Raw genomic sequence first — 16400 nt, 5'->3', positions numbered from 1 at the left:
TAAAAACAACCAGCTCTCTCACGCACACAGATGCCTGCAAGAGCCGGCTCCGGCATTAATTTCACTGGTGGATGGGAGGTGCGGAGGTCTGCCCTGATACCCACAATCCAACTGGTGTAGCGTGGCGATAGAGGAAACACTGTTCCTCATGCAGCCAAAACAAGCGCATTCATCATGCAATCAGGCGGATGCCGAGCAAAAGCGAGAGAAAATAACTACAAGAAAACATCCCTCCAACTGCAAGAAAAAATGGGTGTTGCTGAATCAGTAGGCGTGGCTAAGGCGAAGCAATTGTACGCACACTTCTAAAACAGCTTATACACGCACCGCATGGAAGGGGTAATCGAAGGTACTACCGTAGGTCAAAAGAATGAATGGAAAGCGTGAGTGGAACGTGTATACATAATAGGCGAGGAGAACTGGGGAAAAAAGAACATGGCCCTCTAACATGGAATCACGCTAGATACCATCATCTGTTTTCCGAGTGTAACGCACACATGGCAGGTCCAAAGGTGTTTACTGGTATGCGTCGGGACGCGTCGAGGATGTGATTAAGCAGAGATCCGAACGATGCCAGGCATTCGGCGTCGCTCGTAAAATCTGTAATTTTATTACGGATTTAACAATGAGAACATGTTAATTAAAACAGTAATTAGTTCGTTATCGATTGGCTGCATCGATACGCGGTAGAATTCTTTGCCGTTTCGCTACTCTTGCTGTCGCTACTCATGCCGTAGTCAATAATGGGGGTGGTGTGGTTGGGAGATATTAATGTTGCTTCAGTTTCAACTAGCATTATAGGAAGGCATTGGGAAAAAAAATGTTACATACATGCTCGAATGATTAAATCATTTTATATATTTACGTCCATAGACCCATAGTGTTATCTACCATTTGATTAAGATTGGCGAAATGACGATAACGTTACAATCGTTAAAATCCAATTTCAAAACTACCTCACGCTTTCAGAAGCATACATTTCGAAAAGTAAGATATAGAAACCGGTAAAAATCAATTTGTCATCGTTGCTGCGTCGCAGCATGCATACAAAAATTACTGTTGTGTTTGTTTGAGATTTGTGTCCAAAGTGGCCATAGCGGCTGCCATTTTTAGACTTTGCTGTGGTTGTCCTTAAGTCAAGTTAAAGCCATATTTTTCGATTCCGTTTTCTTGTTTATTGCTCTAGATAAATAGTCCCAGTCAAGATTGTATAGATTGTTTTGTTCCATATATCCCATACAAAGGTACGAACTAGATGGAACACCGTCTTCGACCAGAGGTCGTACAGATTGAACACTTAACATCTAGACCAGTGGAGAATTTTTCGATCAGATTAATCAGATTAGCAAAACAAATTATTACCAATAAAGAAACCAGGGTATGAGCAAATAATGCAAAATTTCCATGAACTATTAGAAAATTTCCACGAAACAAAAAAAATGCACTTTTTAAATAAAAATTGCAACTATAAAAGAAAAATTTTCCATAACATGTTCCACAGAAAAAACACAAAATTTTTCGAAACATATTTTTTCCCACAAAAAACTGAAAACTTTCTACAATAAAATCAAAAAAGAGCAATTAAAAAAATATGAAAATTTCCAAAAAGAAATATAAAAACCCAAATTAATCCACGTGCACCATAAAATTTCGATTTTGATTTTTTTTTTCTAAGGAAAAAACAATGACTTTTCAATAATTCCGAAATGCAATGTCCAATCGGGCTAATTTTCAATAGCAAACAATGGGACCACATTTCCCGTCGAATGGAACTTGTTGCGACTTGCGAGTAAATCGGAAAATGCTAATTTCCAAAAAGTGTGTCTGCAAAATACGCACACATACACGCATACAGATATCACCTCGGCTCGTCGAACTGAGTCGATCGGTATATAACACTATGGGTCGCCGGGCCTTCTATCAAAAATTGTTATTTTGAGTAATTCCATAGCCTTTCGGTACAACTGAGCGTTTATTCATATATGGAAATTTTCTAATTTATTTATTGCTCTTTATTGATTATTTTGTGAAATTTTTTTTAATGGAAATTTTAATCAGAAATAACCCAACTAAAAGGTCATATCAAAATTATATCAACCTATGTTATTATGTTATGCTAAATTTTTATAACAAAATTTGTTAGAAACATGGTGCAGGATGTTGTTAAAATATCTAAATTTCTATCAAAAATTACACTACTGGAAACAAAAAAACTATCAAAATTTTGTTACATTTTTATCATAAAAATAACAAATTTTGATAAAAATTTATAGCAAAATCAAATCATTTTACATGGCTGTTCCGCCACATTGAGAGTTGACGTAAAGTCAATGTCAACTTCTCTCCACGAACAGCCTAGATAGCCGTGTGGTGTCGGCAGCTGGTTATCTGGCTAAGAATAACATTACGGATTGCCTGTTCCAGTGGTAAAAGTCCATCATACAGGTGACCCCTAATTCTCGGTGTGATGCGGCTTTATGCTTACCGTGCCTACGAATGAATGGTTAGGGGGGGTCTAATAAGATCCTAACCGCAAACGGAGCCTGTGAAGCACCAGGGCCCCCTTCACAGTATTTAGCCCTCGCTGCGCTAGCCTGAGCTATGGCGTAGTTGACTTTCTACTTCTCCGAGATAATCGGTTACTCTTATTCAACCTCATCGTGGGGTTAAATAAGAGTGGGGTTATCGAATATGTGTTTTACCTAGTTTTCAACAAATTATCACCTATATGGATTCGCATTATGCGTTTTTACAATGTACTTTGTGTATGTTACCTATATGGATTCGCATTATGCATTTTTTCACAGTGTACTCTGTGTCTCGTCCTTGACGTTTGGCTTCGACTACTCTTGTTCAATCTCAACGTGAGGTTAAATAAGAGTGGGGTTATAAATATGTGTTTTACATAGTATTCAACAAATTGTCACCTATATGGATTCGCATTATGCGTTTTTCACAGTGTACTCTGTGTCTCGTCTTTGACGTTCGGCTTTGGCTATTCTTGTTCAATCTCAACGTGAGTTTGGGGTTATGAATATATGTTTTACTTAGTTTTTCAACAAACCTCCACCTATATGGATTCGCATTATGCATTTTTTTTTACAATGTACTTTGTGTTTGTCACCTATATGGATTCGCATTATGCGCTTTTCACAGTGTACTCTGTGTTTCGTCTTTGACGTTCGGCTTCAGCTACTCTTGTTTAATCTTAACTTGAGGTTGAATAAGAGTGGGGTTATGAATATGTTTTTTACTTAGTTTTTTAACAAATTTTCACCTGTATGGATTCGCATTATGCGTTTTTCAAAGTGTAATCTGTGTTTCGTCTTTGACGTTCGGCTTCAGCTAATCTTGTTTAATCTCAACTTGAGGTTGAATAAGGGTGGGGTTATGAAAATGTTTTTTTTACTTAGTTTTTTTTTCAACAAATTGTCACCTATATTGATTCGCATTATGCGTTTTTTTAACAATGTACTTTGTGTATGTTGCCTATATGGAACCGCATTATGCGTTTTGCACAGTGTACTCTGTGTCACGTTCTTGACGTACGGCTTCGGCTACTCTTGTTCAATCTCAACGTGAGGTTCAATAAAAATGGGGTTATGAATATGTGTTTTACTTAGTTTTCAACAAATTGCCACCTATATGGATTCGCATTATGCGATTTTTACAATGTACTTTGTGATTGTCACCTATATGGATTCGCATTATGCGTTTTTCACAGTGCACTCTGTGTTTCGTCTTTGACGTTCGTCCATTGTTACGTCCACTGTGTTTTTGTGACACCTCTCTTTAGTCCCTAGCTGAATGCGTGTGAGTCTACATAATTGGCTTTCCTATAAATGGTTCCATTCTCCTTTCCAACTTCACTTCCTCTTCCTTTCCCCTTTTCACTTCCTTTTCCGTCAGGTAAATGATGAGAAAGGCCAGTGAAGGCGATGGCACAAATCTTCCAAATTGAGGGGAACGTGCCTCCTGAGCCGACGTTCTGATATCTGATACCTGATATGCTAAATTTTTATAACAAAATTTGTTAGAAACATGGTGCAGGATGTTGTTAAAATATCTAAATTTCTATCAAAAATTACACTACTGGAAACAAAAAAACTATCAAATTTTGTTACATTTTTATCATAAAAATAACAAATTTTGATAAAAATTTATAGCAAAATCAGATACAACATATATTGTTTAGGGGCCGTACACATATTACGTAAGCACTTATGGGGGGTGAGGGGGTCGGTCAATATCTTACGCTCCATATAAATAAAAAATCATTTGTATGAAAAAAATCTTACATGGGGGTGGGGGTCGAAAAACACAGAAAATTGCTTACGTAATAATTGTACGACCCCTTATGTGCAGTTGGAATTTTTTACAGGTCATGATAGGTCTCCAGATTGTGATCAACAATCAGAAATTTTTGTTTGTATATTTTGTTGTTTTTTTATATATTTTCGAGAATATGAAACTAACAACATTGCAATAAAGGCAATCTTTTCAAATTATATCAGCATTGCGATATCTAAGGCTGGAGGACTTTGCTAGGGGAAGTGGGGGTAGCACGCCCATAGGGGTTAAAACGCGCCACCCCTGAATAAGGTTAAATATCCCCATTTTGATGATTTTCAATAGTCTATACGATAAAGCAATGGAAAATATTGCCATTGGATACATATATTTCATGATTTTTCTCTAGTTATACATGAAAAACTCGAAAAAACGATTTTTGCGTGTTTTGATGCAATTCTAGCTCGGTGGAATTTAGTCTTTCTGTCGCTGTTATACATTGATAAATTAATAATTGAGCCATGAGCCATGCTGCTTACTCGTGTTCTTTATGTTCCACACGAAATCGTCGTCAAAAATGGTTTTAAAACGATTTTATGGGCCTTCAAACTTCTGAGGTCGGTGTGGGGCATTACGCCCATGCTCATTTCGTATGACCGAAACAGCTGAAACATTCGGTTAATTGCCTTAATGTAGGCAATTAAAATGAAAATCAGTACGATAAGCACATGCGCGTTTTAACCCATCCACTGGCGCATCTCACCCCGCATGGTTTCAAAATCATTTTTTTCGGGTGCTTTTTAAAAATCAAATTTCTGTGCAATAAAATGGACAATTAGATATCTGTTATCGGTAGTCAGTCGCAGATATGCTGTTCTTCAGTATGCGCTGATGAAAACTGGCTGAAATGGTGGTTTTCATTGATAAAAATGGCATTTTCCTTAACGTGGGCGTCCTACCCCCAGTTCCCCTACATCTATTTTAATTGCCTACTGTTGGGCAATTCAGTGTTAAGCTTTTTTTTTAAATCATATAATGATAAAATCCTGTTACAACATTTGAAAGATAGTGCTGCTAAGAACAACATTGTATCAAAATAAGTTATAAATATCACAATATGTTAAAATTGTGTTCAGTTTCTGTTATGCTCTTCTAGTCGGGTAAGCAAAAAAAAACTATTATGCGTTGCTTGTTTTGGAGGAAATCAAAGGTGTTATCGTATCATATGAATATGCTTTATCGATATGAACTTGGTTTGCGGTGATTTGATTGGCCATTTGGCTTATAAAGCACTAGTGCGACAACTGGTGCTATAGCCACGACTGGTACATCTAACCTATTATTTTATTTATATTGCTAATATAGATTTATTTATGGGAATTTTGATTTTTTTTTCGTGGGAGATTTTGATTTCTTTATGGAAGATTTTTTTTTTCTTTTATAGCGGGCTTTGTGGTCATATGGCTACCGCTTCTGCCTCATACGCAGAAGGTCGTGGGTTCAATCCCAGGCCCGTTCCATTCCTCCTACTTTGTATCTTTTCATATATTTCTCATGTTCTAGCAATCGCTAGAACTGGAAATGGGCTTTCATACCGTTTCCATCTTCTAAACCTATATCTACAAATTGGTTAGTTCCAGCAGGTAACTGTTAGAATTCGAAATGAACCAAAAAAAGCTCGTTTCGGCATCCAATTAGAATATACTCCACCCTTTCATTACTATCACATTGGCAACCCGTTAATCAAGACGAACCTCTGCCGTGAAACCTAACCCCAGATTCCAATAAAATTCCGCAGCAACTCGTGGCGAGTGCAGAGGTGTTCTCGGCTTGCAGTGGGCGAGTGACTGCATCATTAATTCCTTTCCATCCCCGATGATCGTGAGGACGTGGCCAGCGCCGTTATCGACCATCCAAAATACTAGACTAGGACTGTGCACATTGAGGTTGGAGAGCAAAATCCCATGCTTCCATCCCATTGGTTCCCTGTGCAATTGCGATTGTTCTGGTCGATCACGGAGTAGCAACTACGAAATGCACGGTCATCATGCTCATGCTCATGCTCATGCTCTTTATGGAATATTTTGTTTTTATATGTTTTTGCTTTTGAAGGTGCTGATTTATTTTTGTTTTGTGGAAAATTTTCAATTGCTTATGGAAATTTTGCATTGTTTGTAGAAATTTTATATTTATTTGTTGCTCATACCCTGATTTTTTTATTGGCAATTTACTATTTTTTATGGAAAATCTTCACCGTAACAAGGGGAGGATGGAGCTTAGCAACAGGCAACCGACTTGGCAACACCATCATAAATATCACAAAGTTGGATATTTAGGAAGGTATCTATTGGGTTAGCTAGAGGCTAGCTATATGACCATGGTAAACCTTATTCCGTGACACACCACGTAATGGTATTTACCCAGCTTTGCGGGAGCACACTAAACCAAGTTTATAATTTCAACAACGATTTTGTAGATTTTTCCGTAAAACTGCAGCTTGTATATGAAAATGGCAGAACGATATATGTATAGCTAATTTTGCACCGTCTTTTACTACCGTCTAAAAATATTATCTCACTAAAATATATTCCCACCAGTTTTACCATTTATGGATAATTGGATGAGCTGCAAAAAAGGGAGAAAGAGTGCAAGAACGATGTTTTGGATTGTCTCTGAAGACGAGCCAGCCTAGTGCTGAAAATCTCCTTAATAAAGATAATAAAAAAATGTTTTGATTGCGCTTTCGCTAATTTCTATGCAGTTAAACGTGGTGAACATTTGTGTTGGCGGTTCTTCGATAAAAAAGCAATAAAATGATCTAATTAATTACTAGACAGAGAATTATTTGGAATCACAAAGCTTATAAATCTTTATCAGCACAAATTGTTTAAAAAAACTTAAAGAATTCAAAATTATGAAGACATTTTTTATAAATACAATTTTTATTAATTATTAATAACATTTTAAAAAATAACAAATTTAAATGCATACAGTGCCCATTTGTCATTTTTGAGCTCCTGGTCTCGGTGGCGCGTGAACCAATTTGACTAAAAAATTAACCAGAACTCAGATATAACATGAATTTTACCATACCTAAGTTTCGACCGGCGCGAATCCGGGCCAACTTAAATCAAATACGCGACATTTCCGCGTGACATGAAATCCAATTCGCGCCAACTACGAGCGAAATATCAATTTTTGTTACCACAATTTACAGAACGTGTTCTCTTTCAGTACGTTTCATATAATATAACTGATTTTTTACATGATTTTACCACATTGAAAAAGAACAAAGAAAATATCCATTAGTATCACATCTATTCTGGATGGTCCTGTTCACCAACGTTCTAACTAAGCAAACAAGAATGAAGCAGTCAAAACTATTTCTATAATCTACGTTTCATAGAGAAAATGATGGTTGCTGCTTTGTTGTAATTGTTGTTCATAAGCCAAACTTACGTAAAAATAAGGTAATAAAATAATGTTAATTTGTTTTTCGAACGAAACTTCTGTATACCGATTATTTGAATTCATATAAAAATATGAAAATTATTCGGATTTATATCCAGAGAGAAATAATTCAGAATCTTACAAAGTTGTTCAAGTTTCGTAAAATGTGATCCATGATGTTCCATCCATTCTGAAGATTTTTTTTCGGAAATTTCTGCAGAAGTTGAATTTGTAGGATTTTTTTAAAAGAAATTGTGCGGAAAACACTTCAATTCTTCAATTCTCCAAGAGTTAGGACGGAATTTCCAACAGGAATCCGATATCCGCACAAAAATTTCCGGAAACTCTTGCATACCATAAATTCAAATCGGATTATATTGCAGATATTCATGCTGTCTTTCAGGTAATCGCAAAGTTAATTCTTGTAAAAACTTCTCCGGCAATCCATGAAAAAAAACTTCCTCAAATACAAGCGCATTTTTCCATGAATTCCGGTGGAAATCGCTTTGAGAATTCCTGTAGATATTGTTTAGTGAATTCGAATTCCTAAGAAAAACCTTCCGAAAATTATTTCCCAAATTCAAGACGGAATTTTACGCGAAGATTTAAGCAGTCATCGCTACAAAAATTACAGTGAAAGCTCCTCCAAGAGAAAAAAAAATCTACTTTTTTGGAGCAAAGTTCAGCAGACTAAATAAGAGTTTCATCGAATTGTTGAAAAAAAAATCAACGGGAATTACTTTGAGAATAATTAGGAAAATCATATTTCTGTACAACAAACAAGGAACATATATATGTGTTTCAAATTTTTGTAAAGACCCTGTTTCTTTCTAGATGAATGCTATAAAAACAATATTAAACCTTCAATACTTCAAACAAATTCCTGACAAAAAAAATCGAAAAATGATGGCATGTTGGCATTGGCATGTTCATGCTGTGTGGTTCGTCGTAGAGGGGTTAATAAAGCAGAAACTAAGACATATCTCGGAATTATGCCAAAATTCACGTGACAAAAATTGATATTCAAAAACGATGAAAAATGACCACAAGTGAAGTTTTTACTCTTTACACTCTTTACACTCTTTACACTCCGAGAGCTCTCCGATCAGCCTCCTTTAACGTCCATGTCTCATGGCCGTATAAAGCCACCGGAAGAATCAGAGTAGTATACAGCGCGAGTTCGTTTGCAGACTACGGGACTTAAGTTGGTTACGAAGTCCGTAATAATCCCTATTTGCAGCTGCAATACGTCTTTCACCTCGCGGGTAACATCATTATCGCACGTCACTAATGTTCCTAGATACACAAATTCTTCTACCACTTTAAATTTTTCACCATCCAGCACCATTTCGCTACCACCACCACTAATGAACCCATGTTGATTTCCAGCGACCATGTACTTCGTTTTGCTGGTATTGATCGTGAGTCCAATCCTCGCTGTCTTCCTCTTAAAAGGCATAAAAGCCTCTTCCACGGCACGGCGATCAATTCCGATAATATCGATATCGTCCGCAAATCCCAGGAGCATATGCGATTTTGTGATAATGGTACCGCTTCTTTGCACACCAACTCTCCTAATCGCTCCCTCGAGCGCTTTATTGAATAGTAGATTCGAGAGTGCATCACCCTGCTTTAATCCATCTAAGGTAACAAATGAGGTAATAATTTGCCATAATTCATTCCGTTTCACTGAATCGTACGCCGCCTTGAAATCAATAAACAGATGATGTGTCTGCAAGTTGTACTCCCGGAATTTATCATGGATTTGTCTCAGGGTAAACATTTGATCCGTCGCTGATCAGCCCTCACGAAAACCTGCATGGTATTCGCCGACGAAGGACTCTTCAAGCGGTCTCAATCTGTTGAACAGAATACGGGACATAAGTTTGTACGCCGAATTAAGGAGGGTTATTCCTCGGTAATTGACGCACTTCAGTCTGTGCCCTTTCCTAAAGGGAAGCCAAATGAGGCCGTCCAACCAGCTAGCAGGCATTTCCTCGTCTTCCCATATTTTCGACATAATATGGTGCAGAACTTCATAAAGCTGCTCACTGCCATGTTTGAGAAGTTCAGCCGGGAGCTGGTCCTTCCCCGCAGCCTTATTGTTTTTCAGTTCTTTAATAGCTTTTTTAACCTCATCTAGTGTAGGTGACTCCACAGATTGTCCATCGTCGCTGTTGTGACCCCCGGAAATAGCGTTCTAGCACCAAACTCCGACACACAGCATGCCTTTACTGGTGGAATAAGTGTGCAATTACTCCAATGCACCAACGGGTTCTGCTCTCTGTTCTTTAAGGCTTTTCAAACAAACTACACAAGCACTTCAACAGGTTCACAAACAGTTTATTTGCATTTAACACTTATTTCAGCTATGACAGACACTTTATTGGGCAACTAACTATACATTTATTACAATAACTACTTCTAATTAACTAATTAATTTCGGTGACCGGCCGAGCAAGATGGGATTTTTTGAATAATGCGCCGACATACTGGAGATGCTCTTTTATAAACCTAGATGGCGGGAAAAAGAGGGTTCGTATCTAATCGGAGCTTTCGATGCATGTGATGAGCTTCTGAATTGATCTTAACCTATACCCAGTACATATACGTATTCAACATCACAGCATATAACTTTACGCCTACCCTAATGCTACTACACACAAACAAATATTTATAGCAAACTCTTTACTACAACATAGCCGGCCACCTAAATTTGAAAGCTCGAATTTATATAAACAAACTGTTACGATGCAGACGAACAGGAATGACGTTATTTCACAAAACAATTACTTATTTATCTTTATTTTCAGCTAACTTCGTATCGGAAATATCGGCTACGGCATTCATCGGTTGCTGGTCGAAGTTAAGCGGAAAAATTCGGGTCACAGGTCGTTTGTAGGTTCCACCAGCTGTTCGCAAAGTTACGACCCTTACTACTCCGTCTGCTCCAGGATGAATTTGTTCGATGCGTGCAATAGGCCAAGCGATGGTAGGTTTGCCGTCCTCCTGAACAAAAACAATTTGACCGATGTGAACATCAATGGGAAGTGTTGTTTTCTCTCGACGATGGTTCAGTTCTGTGAGGTATTCTTTCCTCCAGCGATCCCAGTGCTGCTGGACCAATTTTTGCAACTGTTGGTAGTGGTTTAGTCGGTTGGTGGGAATTTGCACGTAGTTTGGTTCCGGGAGGCTTATGAGCGGTGCCCCGATGATGAAATGACCGGGAGTGAGGACATCTAGCTCAATAGGGTCGATGGATAAGGACGTAAGCGGTCGGCTGTTCATGTTTGCCTCGATTTGTGCTAGCACTGTTGCGTAGTCTTCGTAGGACAGCTGCGTTTTTCCGAGCACTTTTCTCAGTGTTGTTTTTGCGGTTTTCACAGCGGCCTCCCATAGACCGCCGAAGGTTGGTGTACTTGGCGGAATGAAGTGCCACTGAATTCGGTGTTTGCTGCATTCTCGGTTGATTGATTCTCTGGTGTGTTTCGCTTCGAGAAGACGGTACAATTCGGTCAACGTATTCGACGCCCCTTGAAAATTTGTACCGTTGTCCGAATGGATTTCTGCTTGCATCCCGTGGTGTGCGATGAAGCGACGTAAGGCTGCAATAAAGGCCTCTGTGGATAGGTCACAGACCAATTCCAGATGCACGGCTTTGGAGGCGAAACAAACAAATACGGCAATGAATGCCTTCCGTGGTGCTGCTCGTCGGTGCGCTGGTTTTAAGTAAACGGGTCCGCAGTAGTCCACTCCAACTACGGTGAAAGCTCTACATGGTGCTGTGCGGGACTTTGGCAATTGGCCAACGGGTTGAGAAACTGGAGCAGGGTTTAGGCGATAGCATTGCGGACATTTGCGACAAACAAAATTGGCGATTGTCTTTCCGTTAACTGGCCAGAATTCTTGATGCATTGTAGCTAAGGTCATGCGAGGACCGGAATGCATGCATTGTTCGTGATAGTGCTGTGTTATGAGGCGTGTGAGTGGGTGGAATTTTGGTAAAATTATAGGATGCTTTGTGTGGTAGTTCTCGGAGGAGTGTTCAAGTCGTCCACCGAGTCGAATGATTCCCTTTTCATCGAGGAACGGGCCAAGTAGTTTTAAAGATGACTTTTTGGAGACGGTTCGCGTTTTATCCAGTTGTTTCCACTCTTCCACAAATACTTCCTGTTGCGCCAATTTCGACAATGTTTCCTTAGCTTGCTCTAGTTCTCCTACTGAAGCGAATAGGTTTGGGTGGCAATTAGGTTTGCGACGACATCGATTCACAAAACGAAGAATTAAGGCAGTAATCCGAAGTAAACGCCAAAAGCTTGAATAACGGTGGAATAGAAAGTTATGCTCTGGTGTTTGTTGAATCACGAGTGCTGTTTTTCGGCGTTCTAGTAGATCCTCGGGTGGCGTACCAGTTGGGTGCTTAGGCCAATATTCCTCCTCGTTCGAGAGCCATGATGGACCGCAGCGCCACACAGTGGTGACGGAGAAATCTTGAGGAAGCATTCCACGTGAAATCAAGTCAGCCGGGTTTTCAGTTCCTTTCACGTGATTCCAGCTGTGCCCGTGGGTTAACTGTTGAATCTCTGCAGTCCGGTTCCCTATGAAGGTTTGCCATGTGTTAGGTGAGGCCTGAATTCAATGAAGCGTCACCATTGAATCTGACCAGAACCAACAAGAAACTCCTTCCATCTTGAGTGCTGCTGAAACTTTAGCATATAATTTTGCTCCCAGGAGTGCAGCACAGAGCTCGAGCCGAGGTAAGCTAACGCGCTTGAGTGGTGCCACCCGTGATTTGGCTGCTATGAGCTCGATTTTGATTTGCTTCGCCTTGTCGATAGAGCGCGCATAGATGCAGGCACCATATCCAATTTCCGATGCATCGGTGAATACATGGAACTGTATAGAGACAAAATCCGGCAGAAAGATGAAGCGAGGTACCTTATAGTCGTTCAGAATCGGCAGCTGTGTCACGAAATCCATCCATTCGCTTGCGATTTTCTCCGGAACTGGATCGTCCCATTCAACAGCGGTAAGCTAAAGATGTTGCATTCGGATTTTTGCCCATGCGATGACTGGCGAAACAAGACCAAGCGGGTCGTACAGCTTGGCAATCGTAGAAAATATCTTCCGTTTTGTCCAAATACATTCTTCTGACGATGGTTGAACCTCGATGCACAGATGATCTGGTTTTGTTTCCCATCCGATACCAAGCGTTTTTATTCTCTGATCTTCTCCAAAGTGTAGAGTTGTATCACCGACAAGAGCCTCGTTAGGAACATTTTTCAAGACATCCGAATTATTTGAAGACCATTTCCGAAGCTCTAGACCTCCTTCTTCCAACAAATTTTGCACTTCCTTTTGAAGCAGTATTGCCTTTTCCACCGTGGCTGCACCCGACAGGAAGTCATCCATATAAAAATCTTCTTCCACGGAGCTGGCTGCATGCTCGTATTTTTCACCCAAATCCAAAACCAGTTGCTTCAGTACCCGGGTAGCGAGAAACGACGATGGAGACAATCCGTAAGTGACAGTTTGTAGCTCGTAAACTGCTATTGGATCCGAAGGATCGAATCGCCAAAGAATTCGTTGGAGCGGTTTATCGTCATCATGGATCAGAATTTGACGGTACATTTTTGCAACGTCCGCCACCAGGGCAACGGCATGTTTCCGGAATCGAATCATTATTTCAAGTAGTTCGTCTTGAATAGTTGGCCCTGTAAGTAGAGCTTCATTGAGCGAATAGTTCGTGGAAGTTTTCGCTGATCCGTCGAAGACCACACGCATTTTCGTCGTTGAGCTTGTTTCCTTAAATACAGCATGGTGTGGAAGATAGCAGACAATTTTGCCTTCATCCAAGCTTGAGTCATCCGCCACTCCAATGCACTTCATGTGACCCAGCTCAATGTACTCCATCATGAAGTCACTGTACTGCGATCGCAGATCACAGTTTAGTTTCAATCGTCTTTCAGTGTGATGAAATCTTCGGAGAGCCATCTGTTTCGATTCACCAATCATGCTGTTGAAATTCATGTGCTTAGGGTACCGCACAATATACCTGCCAGTGTCATCACGAGAGACTGTGTTAACGAAATGTGTCTCACAATCTTCCTCTTCCTGTGAGCGTGGTGTTTTAACCGTAAATTCTTCCACTGCCCAAAACCGTTCGATTGCCTTGTCCAAAGATTCCACCTTCGCAATATGGCAACTAACCCGCGACTGCCCTTCCATACATGTAACCTCGCCAGCTGCTACCCATCCAAATACCGTATTGACAAATACTGGGAGCGTATTGTCGAATTTACGAGTTTGCAACCGGCCACCATCGCTTATATGGAAATCATAGAAGTATTGGGTACCTAAGACCAAATCGATCGGACCAGAAACGTTAAAACCAGGATCAGCCAAAACCATATCAGCCGGAGGTTTCCATTCTCGCATCGGAATCGAGTATGATGGCTGATCGTCAGTGAGCTGCTCTAACACCAGAAATTCCATTGAAGTTGAGAAATTCTCCGTCCGAGAAGAAATTGTAGTGGAGACTTCATAAGCTGTGCGATTTCGTGATCGACCAATACCAGTTATTTCCACCTTTTTGTCCCGCCTTGAAAGTTGAAGCAGCTTGCAGAGATTTGCCGGCATCAAGTTGGCCTGTGATCCGGAGTCTAGAAGCGCCCTTGCCTGATGTATCCTTCCCCAAACGTCCTTCACATTGAGCAATACCGTGAGCAAAAATATATGCGAATTAGCCTGCCCTACCGCCGAATTGGATGAAATTAATGCCATCGAACTAGAAACAGATTCACCAGAGTTCGAAGCACCGCCAGTTGATGATGATGTAGAAGGATTTACGTTTTCATTCATTGCCGAAGTAGAAATAGAAGTGGGAACAGAACCAGAACCAGGAAACCCAGGATGCAACAACGTATGGTGCTTCTTCGAGCACGTTCTGCAACGATATTTTGATGGACAGTCCCGTGCCAAGTGATTCCGGCCAAGACAATTACTGCAGAGCCGCTTGGAATTAGTGAGCTGCAGCCGTTTATCTATTCCTAAATTTGCGAAAGTTGGGCACTGCGTAATCCAATGCTTTTCATTACAGGCGAAGCAGTTCGGCGACTTCGTTTCAGTCGCCGAGTTGACCGAAACTTTCGTGGGTCGGAATTTGCTAATGCTAGATGACGTTGTCGTTGAAAACATACGCTGATCGACCGAAACCGCATCTAACACCCGGGTTTGCTTTTTGAGGAAATCGACCAACGACCCAAATGACGGTTCCTTATCTGGTGTCACAATTTCTTCCCACCGTTTCTGAATAACTTCGTCCAGTTTGGAAACCAATAAATGGACTAACATTGCTCCCCAACCACTCGTTCTTTCACCTAACTGGTCCAGGATTTTTGTGTTGCGCTCGAAACAATCAATTAGATCGTGCAGACCAGCAGCTGATTCCTTCTTCATCCTTGGGTACTCGAACAACGCATTAAGATGACGTTTTTTGAGGAGATAATTGTTGGAGAACCGATCGACCAAAACCTCCCATGCAACCCTATAATTAGCCTCACTCATCGCATATGAATCAATTACCTTTAAAGCATCACCTTTCAAGGAGGCACGCAGATAATGGAATTTCTGTATGTCCGTGAGCTCTGCCGAAGAGTCAATCAAAGCTACATAAATATCGTGAAACGGAAGCCAATTTTGAAAGTTGCCATCGAACTCCGGCAAATTGATCTGTGGAAGTCGTACGGAGGCTTGGACATTTGGAACTTGATTTGTGTGCGCATTGGATGTGTTTGGTGTCGCTTGACCTTGCTGTACCTTTCTCGCCAACCCTGCTCTTACCTCAAAGTACTTTCCTTCGAATTCTGCCCTGAGTTGATGGTGCTCTGGCATGTTCTCCTCATTGTCCTCCATGCTCTCGATATCGTTCTGGAGATCCTCGAACTCATTCCACTTTTGCTCGAGTTTCTCTATCCGAATGTTGACCGACTGCTCATCGAACTCCTTGTTGTTTTTCAGGTACTGTTCAATCCGGTCCATGAACTCGAGAACGCTGTCTCTGTTGCGTATCAAGCTCTTGAGTTTCTTCGACGTCGACATCTTGCTTGCACCGAACGGAATTCACGAGATCACCAAAGAGCTGTGGAAATATAACCAGGGAAGCACCTTCCAGAGAAAGTATATTTGATGGACAGGGACTCACCTGGTGAGCCTGTCTAACAGGCCTTGTATACTAATACAATCTCTGGGCAGCAATAGTCCACACCACCAGCAATACCATACGAGAGCTCGAAGGCTGTAAAATTTGACCAGCGAAGCACCTTCCACAGAAAATTATTTGATTGGACAGGGACTCACCTGGTGAGCCCGTCTAACAGGCCTTGTACAATAATACGATTTCTGGGCAGCAATAGTCCACACCACCAGCAATACCATACGAGAGCTTGAGGGCTGTAAAATTTAACCAGCGAAGCACCTTCCACAGAAAAGTATTTGATTGGACAGGAACTCACCTGGTGAGCCCGTCTAACAGGCCTTGTACAATAATACGATTTCTGGGCAGCAATAGTCCACACCTCCAGCAACACCATACGAGATCTCGAGAGCTGTAAAATTTAACCAGCAAAGCACCTTCCAGAGAAAAGTATATTTGATGGACA

General features: G+C 40.6%; 2 protein-coding genes across 2 annotated transcripts; both read right to left on the bottom strand.

Annotated features, from left to right (window-relative positions):
- Positions 1-10533: 10533 nt before the first annotated feature.
- LOC134222258 (uncharacterized) lies at positions 10534-11655 on the bottom strand. The gene has a single exon (XM_062701401.1). The coding sequence runs from the start codon at positions 11653-11655 to the stop codon at positions 10534-10536; it is 1122 nt and encodes a 373-aa protein (XP_062557385.1).
- A 1119-nt stretch (positions 11656-12774) lies between these two features.
- On the bottom strand, positions 12775-15840 carry LOC134222257 (uncharacterized). Its single transcript, XM_062701400.1, has one exon. The coding sequence runs from the start codon at positions 15838-15840 to the stop codon at positions 12775-12777; it is 3066 nt and encodes a 1021-aa protein (XP_062557384.1).
- Between the last annotated feature and the right edge of the window lie 560 nt (positions 15841-16400).

This window comes from Armigeres subalbatus, chromosome 3 (genome assembly GCF_024139115.2).
Source record: "Armigeres subalbatus isolate Guangzhou_Male chromosome 3, GZ_Asu_2, whole genome shotgun sequence".
Lineage (NCBI taxonomy): Eukaryota > Metazoa > Arthropoda > Insecta > Diptera > Culicidae > Armigeres > Armigeres subalbatus.
The sequence above is the reverse complement of the archived record's forward strand: the minus strand, read 5'-3'. Positions and strand labels throughout refer to the sequence as shown.